Raw genomic sequence first — 11,430 nt, forward strand, 5'->3', positions numbered from 1 at the left:
GAGAAACCCTCCGGCTTTTCTTTGATGTGTCAGTAAACCACAAAGAGAGCATAATTGCTACATATGAATTAAAGCCGCTTGTAGTGGTCTATGTAGAGGCATGGGATATGATACCACAGAACCCCTTCAGGCAACTTTTGGCAGAAAGTAGTGAAAGTGCTTTTTGCTAGTTAGATAAGTAAACATGCACTCCCACATGCACTCCCACACTCCCCCACACACACACAGATGCCTTCAATACGGATCCTGCCAACCATGCCTGCATCATGCCCAGAACTTAGTGAGGAGGTTACTTTATTTAATACTCAAAGCCTCATCTATCCCTGCTATACTCTCTCTACACCCAGAGCTGGTTGTCCGATTTCCATACAGTACGCCACTGTTCACAGTTTGGCATATCGGAAATGATGTAAACACACACATCGGATGAAACTGCACAGGCTGTTCAGTGAGGGGCTGAGGGAGTCCGGGGAGGAAAGCACTTGAATGAGAGGTGAATGAAGCGTCTCATCTGATATTTTCTAGTATTTCGAGTATTTATCCTATGCCCAGTCATCACATGAGTTATTCATTTTTCAGTGTAACAGTGTATAAGAAACCAACACAGAAACTTGGCCATGAGGGCAAGATATATTTTTAATCCTAGAAATAGTGGCTCATATTTGTAATTCTGCCTATTGTGCTAATGCCTATTATGCTCATTTCTAAAATTTCAATCTGTTCAAAGTGACAAGCCAGGAGATATCCAACACATTACACATTGCCTTCAATGGCACTGACATTTGGACCACTTAACCAAACAGTGGGTAGACAAATATAAACAAAGCAGGAATATGAGCTGACTGGTAACATAATGTACTTTAATTGGATTAGGGATTATCTACCTTGCTAAATATTCAGTAACAATTCAGCATTACTACTAGTGCTTTTGTTATATTTTCTGCTTGATTCAAGGCTTTGAATGTGAAGCTTTACATGTAGCCAAACTTCAGAGATCAGTCTTGTTAAGTTAGTTTAAGTTGGTTTGAGTATGGTTATGCAAACAGGTGTTCACACACTTAAAGCCTTAGCACAGGTATTTTTTTGAGGTTTACAAGCAGCAGCAGCCGTACATTTCCACCTCAGGGCCTCCTGCACGCTGAGGTCAGGTCTGTTGGTCAATACTCCAGGACAACACACACATTTTGTCCCTCCTCCTGGGCAGGGAGATTGAGTTTTTTTTTCAGTGGTGAAGTCAGTCAGTGTTTAGTGGAAGTTTGGTCATGTCTGGAGTGTGGGGTGTCCGGCTGCTGCTGTGGGGCTGCGTCTGCCTCTGGCTCCCCAGCCTGGCTGAGGGGGCTCTGGTCATCTCCCGCGACCATGCTACTGTACAGGTAACGTCACTGGGACACCTTTTCTATTTTGCTCTTAATTTGCTACCACATTATTATATAGTACCATCTTTAGCCAGTCCATGTCATTTTTTTTGTAGTTTATTAGTTTTCTAATGCAGCCATTCTACTCTACTTTATCCTGGATGCTCCCCTTTAAAGCATCTGTATTCCACTGGCAGCAGTTTGCTACTATCCCCTGACATCCTGTTCTGTTTCTCTACTGCGCATTCATTTCTCTTTCTCCTGTGTGTATGTATGAGTGTGAGAGAGAATGTGAAGATTGAGGTGGGAATGAGTCATGTCTTTTTTTCTTAAAAGCTAGTTCATGTTATGACAGTGGCTTTTTACATTCATTATCACGTCTCGATCATTTTTGTCTCATTTTCTTTCTTTTCTAATATCTTGGCACCATGTTGGTCCACCCTGCTGTGTGTGTGCTCCAGGAGACACAAGGTGCCGCCAGATCACTTCAGGTACTTGACTGTAGCTATTGACTGACTATTTACAGACAGACACAAAATCTGTGATTTCTATGCTGTCATTACTTTACTGTGAAGTGCTTATACAATTTCCACCAAACCTTTGGTCAACGTAGAGGTATTCCATAAATTCCATATTTCTTCATATGATATCTATCTTAATGATACAATTTTGGTCTTTCTTAAATAAACAGATCACCCAAAATACAGCACCCATAAAGCAGCTTTGCCAGCTCAACTTGCCATCTTTATACAGTCTAAAATTTAGATTTATTAATAATACTACTTCTCCTAGTGAACAGAAATCCCATCATGATTGTGCTTTTATCAAAATCTAAACAGTAGCTAATTTCTTTATGTTTTTTTTCTTACAGAAAAGAAGTACAGCTGACGCAACGGTAAGAAAAAAAATCTGTTTGGATGTCAGATGATGATAATCATGACGAGCTATACACTATCCCTGCTTAGAACATCATCCGAGCAGCCGGGTCGACTCGCCCAAACAGTCTCATAACATCACGGCAGAAGTGGAATCAGTGACATAATGTTTTGTTTATGTGAGCGAAGCTGTAATAATTTTCTTTGGCACCAATCAAGGCAACACTCTCTGGGCTGTACCCAGTTGCAAAAGAAAAGAATAAGTTTGAAAAGTAATAGAAATAGTGCACCTTTATTCACTGTATAGACTATCTGAAGTGCTTGTAATAGGAGACTCTCCCTAGTCTTCCACTCTGTCACTGTTTCTGTCTCTCCACCTGCTCCTCCTCCACCTCTCTCTCTGTTTCTCTCTTGTCTCAGGTGGAGGTGTACAGCGTCACAATGGACTGCACAGTGGCGTCTCGTTTTGCTCACACAGTCATGACCTCCAGCGCTCTGAACAAGGCCAACTCCTCCCAGGAAATCTTCTTTGAAGTGGAGCTTCCCAAGACCGCCTTCATCACCAACTTCAGCATGTTAGTCTGTCTCCAGTTATTTCCACTTACTGTGTCTACATTCCTGCATGCGTTATGGCTGTCTGTGGATGCAGCAGTATTTCTCTCTGGTTCTTTTCACAATGAGGCTGCAAAGCAGAATTTCTGTGTGTTGGATGACTAGTTGACTCTCTTTGTCAGATTCACAATGCTCCGTCTGGTGGATCAATACCTGTGGCAGGCCATTTTGTCATTTATTCCCTAAAAATGCACTAGTCACTAAAAATTAGTCACTAGTGCTTATTTTGTAGTATTTTTCACTAATCACCATTTGACCAGTTACTAGTTGCTATTGTAATTTTAGAACAGAACATTGACTAGTGACTAAAAAAAGAACTGCCTATTTTTTAGTGATTAGTGCTTTTTCACTGCCAGAAAAGTGACTACACCTAAGGAAGTACTAAGTACTAGAGCCTAAATTTTAGCAACTTTAGTGACTTTTTGCTGGCAGAATAGTGACTAGTAGCTAATTAGTCACTAGTATCTATTAAATTAGAACTAATATTTATAATATAACAACTAGTAAAATTACAGTAGCAATTTTTAGTGACTATTGCATTTTAGGACATAAATTACAAAATGGCCTGCCATAAATACCGCTATATAGGCTATTTCCCTAGCCCTAACCCTTATCCTAGATTCAGTTAGGAAACCACCACCCCATTTGAATCCCCGTCTGTGTATGTTGACTGTTCTTTTCCCTCCCAGGGAGATTGAGAGTCAGGTCTATGTTGGGGAGGTGAAGGAGAAAGAGAAAGCCAAGAAGGAGTACCAGAAGGCTGTTTCCACAGGACAGACTGCTGGACTGGTCAAGTATGTCGACCTGAAACAATTAAAAGGTGACTTAGACATGGGGTGGAGTGAAAATCACATTAAAGTGACTAGTACATTTCTTACAGGGCTTCTGGAAGAAAGATGGAGAAGTTCTCTGTGTCTGTCAACATTGCAGCCAATAGCAACGTGACTTTCACTCTGACCTATGAGGAGCTCCTTCAGAGGAAACTGGGCCAGTATGAGATTCTGACCCGGGTTAAACCCAAACAGCTGGTCCAGAACTTTCAGGTGACGCCATGTTCATGTTCACATCCTTCTTCTGTGTGATTTCCTGGGTCAGGTGTGCTTAATGAATGGTTTATCTTACACATTCTCTCTCTCTCTCTCTCTCTCTCTCTCTCTCTCTCTCTCTCTCTCTCTCTCTCTCTCTCTCTCTCTCTTTTGTGTGTGTGTGTACAGATTGTGGCAGATATCTATGAGCCCCAGGGCATTGCATTTGTTGATGCCTATGGAACCTTTCTATCCAATGAGCTGCTCCCTCTGGTGGAGAAAACCGTCACAGACACAAAGGTTTGTCTCCTACTCCTGGCTCCATCTCCACCCCTTTCTCCATGTTTAATGAAATTAAGAGCCCAACCAGCATACAGAAACTGTTAAATATTTCTTATAAAACTGAATGTACTGCAATCCCTTTGTCAGGCACACATCTCTTTCTCACCGACATTGGACCAGCAGAGGAAGTGTCCAGGATGTGATGGCACACTGCTCGAAGGAGATTTTGTCATCAAGTACGATGTGAACCGGGCAAAGAGCCTAGGGGACATTCAGGTCAGCTATCAACAAATAGCTCAATATCAGCTCTCACCTCGGTATCAACTGTGTGCACACATTTAAATATCTAAATAATGCCTTCTGTCATTTCTTTCACAAAGTATAGTTATACTTTATGTGATTCTCTCTCCTTCAGATTGTGAATGGATACTTTGTGCACTTCTTCGCTCCTCCTGACTTACCCAGAGTCCCCAAGAATGTGGTGTTTGTAATTGACAGGAGTGGCTCAATGGGTGGAGCAAAGATGCAACAGGTGAGGAAATGACACTAATGTCTCAAAATGAATGTGGTTCTGATTTATTGATGTAAACATGATACACGCAGCACCTTTTTTGATCTTTATTCATTGAGGTTAGTTCCAGTGAGACCAAACATTTCTATAAGGTAGATCTTTTTTTGAGTGTGCATGGAGTATGTACTCCATTTTTGCATATGTGCACATTTTGACCTCTGACCTTGTAACCCTTTGTAGACCAGAGAAGCATTGCTGGCCATACTCAAAGACCTCCATGAGGAGGACTACTTTGCTCTCATCCAGTTTGATAATCAAATTAACGCCTGGCAGCAGTCCCTTACCAAAGCAACCAAGGAAAATGTGGCCAAAGGCATGAACTATGTCAGAGCGATAACGGACAGAGGAGGTGAGCGTCAAACAAGTGACATCTGCCTTCAGTCAAATGTCCTTTAATGCCAAATGTAATTTAAATGACTATTGAATGCCAGGATGGAGCTAACTGGTAGAAATTCAACATCATTATATACGTTTTACAATACGTGCCAATGCCATGTTGTGTGTTCCCCTTCTAGGAACCAATATCAATGATGCCGTATTGAGAGGTGTGGACATGTTGATCAAAGATAGGAAGAACAAGAACCTCCCAGAGAGGAGCGTGGATATGATTATTTTACTGACTGATGGAATGCCCAATAGTGGTGAGCATGCAAACTGGGAAATTCTTGTGTCTTTATACTGTTTTATTCGTGTGTGTGTGTGTGTGTGTGTGTGTGTGTGTGTGTGTGTGTGTGTGTGTGTGTGTGTGTACTTTCATCCATGCATTTTTCATTGTGCATTGTATTTGTGTGTACTGTGTCTGTGCATGTGAAGGTGAGAGCTATCTCCCAAGGATCCAGGAGAATGTGCGTCATGCTGTTGGTGGGAACATGTCTCTGTTCTGTCTGGGCTTTGGAAACGATGTGGATTACTCCTTCCTGGATGTGATGGCCAAACAAAACAAGGGAGTGGCCCGCAGAATCTACGAGGCCTCAGATGCGACCATTCAACTCCAGGTGGGTGAAGGGCGTTATGAATACATGATGATGATTTATAACAGGATTGCTTTCTCAGGTCCCTCCATTCTATTGATGCCTCCCTGTCAAAATCACTAGAGATCTAACAAACATTTTTGAGCCTATAGATTTGTTTATCTGCTTGTTTGTAAACACAAGAGCCAAGATGTATTACTTTTTTCTCTGTGGTGGTTTGATAGATTGCATTACCCCATCTATGACACATTCCTATTGTAAATATTATGTGTATGAATTTATTGCAGGGTTTCTATGAGGAGGTGGCCAGCCCTCTGCTCTCAGAGGTGGACCTGCGTTACCCTGACAACGCAGTGGACTTCTTGACCACCAACCATTTCAACCAGTTGTTCAACGGCTCGGAGATCGTGGTGGCCGGTCGGCTGAGTGACAACGACATAGACCACTTCCTGGTGGAAGTGTTCGGCAAGGGGGTGAGAGAGGGAAACCACAACAATTTACACCTTGTGCATGTGATAGACATGTTGAGGTGGAGGGATGAACATTTCTTCTCCTTTCATCTTCTCTGTAGTTTGAGGAGGACTTCCAGGTGCAGGGCCAGGCCAGCGCTGTGGAATGGGACGTGATCTACCCAGAGCAGGAGTACATCTTTGGGGACTTCACAGAGCGTCTGTGGGCCTACCTCACCATCCAACAGCTGCTGGAGAAGAGGTCTGTTTGAGCACTTTCAATCTAGCTGTGGTGCCTGTCAGAGCTTCGAGAATCTTTAAGCCCACTGGTCTGATGAAGATCTTTCTGAGGATAAATACTCTTTGATAATAATTTTTGCCCTATGTCATCTGAGAGCCCATGATAAAATGTGTAATGAAATCGTGTGTGATGAACTGGTCAGTTTTTCGAATGCCAAAGTCAGCTGCCACCTCCTGTATGTATTTTATATTTTTCTTCTCTCAGTAAGAGCGGCACTCCAGAGGAGAAAGGCAATGCCACGGCCAAGGCCCTGGAAATGTCCCTGCAGTACAGCTTCGTCTCCCCTCTCACCTCCATGGTGGTCATCAAGCCCGAGACTGAGGATAGACCAGGCACCCACCTCATCGCTGACAAGCTGACTGAAGGTAGGGGCGGAAGGGGAGGACAGAGAGGGTTGGAAAGAGTGATACTGAGTTGACTGGGCAGGCTTTTCCCAACATGATATGATAACACCTCATTACAACAGTGAGGTGTTGTCATGTCATGTTGGGAAAAGCCTGCCCACCTAGTGCTATACAATCATGACCTGAATTAGCTGTTAAATACATGTTTCCACATGAATTATACCAGCAGAGGCGGATATTCTAGTTTATATTGTGCAATGTACAACATTGTTTTTTCCATGTGTTTTTTTTTTGACAGAGCAAAGACAACAGGCTGAGAGGCATAGAGGTAAGGTATCTCCATCGAATAGTATAAGAAAAATTTCTGGGTTTAGGTCCGTCCAGTGTATTGTTTTTAACTTGGATTCTATTATTTGTGTAGCCTCTCAGGGGAATTGGATTATACCCAAACAAACAAGCTATGCCGCCTCTGCTCCAACATATTTTGGTAAGTCCCCCCTCATCCATTTTTGACATAGTGTTATTATCTTTTTAATGCATTAACTGCACAGTCTTATTTTATAACTCAGCTTGTTGAGCTAATACTAAAAAAGTGACACAGAAGCTATTCCCCATGACAGTTATCATATGCACTCTGTTTGAGTATCATGAGTTGTCTTGGTTACGTCTGTGCAGTGGATGGAGATCCCCATTTCATGATAGAGCTTCCAGACAGAGAGGACGCACTGTGTTTCAACATCAATGACAACCCAGGAACCATTTTCAACCTGGTCCGAGACCCAACCTCAGGTCAGCCCTGGGTCATGATTATCATCAGTCATGATATGATTTTTTCCCCTTTTTGTAAGCATAGGTAGGCTATTGGACCCAAAAATATGATAGTTGTTGTCCCTAAGTTCCAAATGGTTTTCTGATGTCCTTTTTCCTGAATGTGTTTTAACTACACTTTTGTACACCAAGATTTAAATACCATCTAATAAAGTGTTGGTTCTGGTGAGTTTGGACACTGGTAATGCCTCTTCTGTGAGACACTAGATCATACCCTAGAGTTAATCAGCTTAAGAGTGAACTGAATCCCATGTTGCTTCCTCAGGCATTTTGGTCAATGGCCAGACCATCGGAGATAAGGAAATTCCCCCTGATGGTAAAATCAACACCTACTTTGGACGTTTTGGCATCGTCCACCAGAAGCTGGGGGTGAGACTGGAGGTGACGACTCAGGACATCTCTGTGTCCCAGGACGGCAAACGGGTCAAGCTGCTGTGGTCCGATGCAGCCTCCCTCAAAGGACCTAAGTGAGTGCTGCCTTTGAGATCGTCAGCTCCCTCAGTGACAGAGGACAATACAAGAGCAACTCAATATGATATCTAAGGCTAAGTTCAGGATGCGTCCCTGGTTTCCTCCTTGCTCTGAACACCCATCACTCCTACCCTTCACTCCATCTTCCTCCTCCTCTTGCCTTCCTCCTCCCTCACTTCCCTGACTCTTTTCCCTCCCCTCTTCTTCCTGCCTTTCTCCTCTACTCCTCTACCTCTTTCCACCCCCTTGCCTCCTCCCTCTCTCCTCTCTCCTCTGCCTCCTCTCTCTCCCTCCTCCAGAATGGATCTTCTGTTGACCAAGGATCGCAGCCTGACGGTCATTCTAAGAGATTCAGTCAAGTTTGTGATCCTGCTGCATAAAGTGTGGGCGAAGCACCCCTACCATCAAGACTACCTGGGTTTCTACACGCTGGACAGCCACCTCCTCTCCCCTTCTGTTCACGGCCTGCTAGGTACAACACTACAGCTAGAGGGCAACTAGAGTGGAAGGTTTAGTAGTCGGTCAAGCCAAGTAATATGCCTTAGATGCTGTTGATGTATCATAATGTGTCACTCCATTAGAATTTACTGTAGTGCCCCATAACTCCAGAAAGGTACATAGCAGAACAACAAACCAAAACTGGCACAATTAGTGTGGATACTCTCCTCTTGGAATCAGTTCTATGATGGCAGAATATTTGAGGCCCAATAATTATGACAATTAATTACTTAAATGTCCCATATTATTCAGTTTTCACGATTTTGTCTTCAAGTATACCATGGCTCACGATAAGAATAATGTTCTTTGTGATGCTTTGGAAATAAATATAGTTTAGTTAAAGTTATATTGAATTAGTAAAATTGATGAATTTGAAGACTAAGTCCACACAGGCAGAACAGTGACAACACTGGACCCTGATTGGCTGACAAAACCAGCTCCTCTAATTCAAATGAGGTAAACCTGCTGCAAACATGACTGATTGGAAGGATTTTAGTAATTGTTAGTAAGGTGAGCCAAGACCAAGTCCTATTGTTCTGTGTTGACTGGAGTTAGTCTGAAACTGCCTGTAAAATAAAGGATGGATTTTTAAACTTTAAATTTAACCCCTCAATCATCTTCATTAAACATCTTTGATCATATGTGTACATATATAGAGGAAAATTTGAGTTGACCTTTGATCCAGTAGGCATTGCAATATGCTTTTTCAAAGCTCAAATTATTTTAAATTACTTGGTGATAATTTAGCCTCATGCCAATATAGGTAAATCAAGACCAAAATAAAATGAAGGGCCCCCATGCAGGGCCAGAACGATTCTCCTTTGAAATTATGTTCATTTACAATGGTGGGCCTCCCTCCAGGTCAGTTCTACCACGGGGTTGAGTTTGAGGTGGGAGACCTGCGTCCAGGAGAAGTCCCTGAGAAACCAGACGCCACCATGCATGTTAAAGGACAGGAGCTCAATGTGACCAGGTACACTAGACACCTCATTCAGTGTTTCCCATATCAATGAGTAAGCGTTTGCTAGATGTACTGTGGCCTAAATATAAATATATGTTGATTTGTGTTGTTTTCAATGCACAGCTTTAATGTTGTTGGGTCTGCATGATGTTTCTCTCTCCCTTGGCCCACAGAGGCTGGCAGAGGGACTTCAGGAGCGATGTGAAGAATGGAGAAAATGTGCCCTGCTGGTTTGTGCACAGTAATGGAACGGGCCTCGTAGATGGAAGTGCCTCAGACTACATTGTGTCAGGCCTCTTTAAGACTGTCTGAGAATAGCTAGCAGACAATGTCATCAATATCTATGACAGGAATCGGCGGTATCACATTTATTCAAGAAATGTTCAAAAATCTGCCTGTACTTGCTGCACACTGTGAATACACCAACATATTGTACCAAAGTTAAATAGGTTTAATTCAAAGCATTGCATTGAAGTTGCATTGAACCGTAGGACTCTAACTTTTGAGAGGGAATGACAGGTGCCTGGTGATACCAAATAAATGTGCCTTCCACATTAACACCTCCCTGCATCTTTATTTACCTTGGTAATGACAAATTGTCGAGAAGTTACTTTATGGTCATACGATCCACATAAAGAAGTCCTATGTATACCAAATAACTGTGACTCTGATCATTGTTACCTCCGCCAAGGAGATAATGTTTTCACCTGCGTCCATCCGTCCGTCTGTTAGCAGGATATCTCAAAAGGTTGGGCATGAACTTGCATGAAACTTGTTAGGAAGATTGCCATGGCCCAAGGAAGAACTGGTTCAATTTTCATATTGATTGGCCCAAAGGGGGTGTGTGGATTTATTACTGGAAATGTCATCACTGATAGTAGTTACAGTTCTGTGCAATTTGGTGGTCCACACCTCCTGATGATGAGCCATGCTTACCTCTCAGCATGTAGAGTGAAAAAAAACAATTTGTAGATCCTGAAAACACAAAAAAAACACACACAAAAACACACACACTGAATGGACAAGTCCAGACTGGTAGAGCAGAACTGCTGCTGGTGAAGGAGTGTGTGGTTTCAGCAGCAAAATGTAGAACATTGTAGAACCAGTTTGTTGGATCATCTTCTGGACATTCTTACTCAATCACACACACCAATTTACCAGAGCGCACACACACACGCGCACACACACACACACACACACACACACACACACACACACACACACACACAAAGAGTTACAGAAACAAAGGGTCCCTCCTCCTAGAGCCCAGAACATGGGCGGAGTAAAGCTGTTATGGGTGGATGTTATTCCCGCATGCCTAGGATTCTCTCCACACTCGGTTTCAGCCATGCCAGGAGAAAGGCCTCCATGTTTTTCAGGCATGCCTGTGGTGTGGAAAGTGCTGCTGCTGTGGGTGTGTGTCTGGCTCTGGCTTCCAGCTCAGGCCCAGGGAGCTCTGATCATCTCCCGGAGTGATGCTTTAACTCAGGTAATTAAAGTAATAATCTGCTACAGCTTTTTCATATAAATAAATGCACGTTTTGTTATTCTCTATCGTCAGTTGGTATAACACAATAGTGATTCAACCTAAAAATCCTCTGGGGCACAGGAAGTGAGGTGTTTTATGTTTCTGGCAGCAGCAGCAACAGCAGTTTGTTAGAAATAAACAGAAGAAGAACTGGGTAGTTAGCATGAGCAGTGATAGCCACTAGAGCTGCAACGATTAATCGATTAATCGATTAGTTGTCAACTATTAAATTAATCGCCAACTATTTTGATAATCGATTATCGGTTTGAGTATAATTTTAGAAAATAAGAAAATTCTCTGATTCCAGCTTCTTAAATGTAATATTTCTGGTTTCTTTCCTCCTCTATGACAGTAAACTG

The 11,430-nt window shown here is 42.6% G+C and overlaps 1 protein-coding gene across 1 annotated transcript; it reads left to right on the forward strand.

Annotated features, from left to right (window-relative positions):
- Positions 1-1,260: 1,260 nt before the first annotated feature.
- Positions 1,261-10,084, forward strand: LOC139655053 (inter-alpha-trypsin inhibitor heavy chain H3-like). The gene is made up of 22 exons (XM_071532356.1): positions 1,261-1,373; positions 1,817-1,846; positions 2,227-2,250; positions 2,651-2,805; positions 3,532-3,636; positions 3,723-3,885; positions 4,057-4,167; positions 4,297-4,425; positions 4,565-4,681; positions 4,901-5,069; positions 5,236-5,361; positions 5,534-5,715; positions 5,979-6,164; positions 6,263-6,402; positions 6,646-6,806; positions 7,084-7,113; positions 7,207-7,272; positions 7,461-7,574; positions 7,879-8,080; positions 8,384-8,556; positions 9,444-9,555; positions 9,717-10,084. Exons 1-22 carry the CDS (start codon positions 1,263-1,265, stop codon positions 9,853-9,855), a joined length of 2,745 nt encoding a protein of 914 aa, XP_071388457.1. The 5' UTR covers positions 1,261-1,262; the 3' UTR covers positions 9,856-10,084.
- The last annotated feature ends 1,346 nt before the right edge of the window (positions 10,085-11,430 follow it).

This window comes from Centroberyx affinis, unplaced genomic scaffold, assembly GCF_046629955.1.
Source record: "Centroberyx affinis isolate AG114_WGS23_722 - 3 ecotype Tasmania unplaced genomic scaffold, CSIRO-AGI_Caff_v1 ptg002186l_1, whole genome shotgun sequence".
In the NCBI taxonomy this organism is placed as follows: domain Eukaryota; kingdom Metazoa; phylum Chordata; class Actinopteri; order Beryciformes; family Berycidae; genus Centroberyx; species Centroberyx affinis.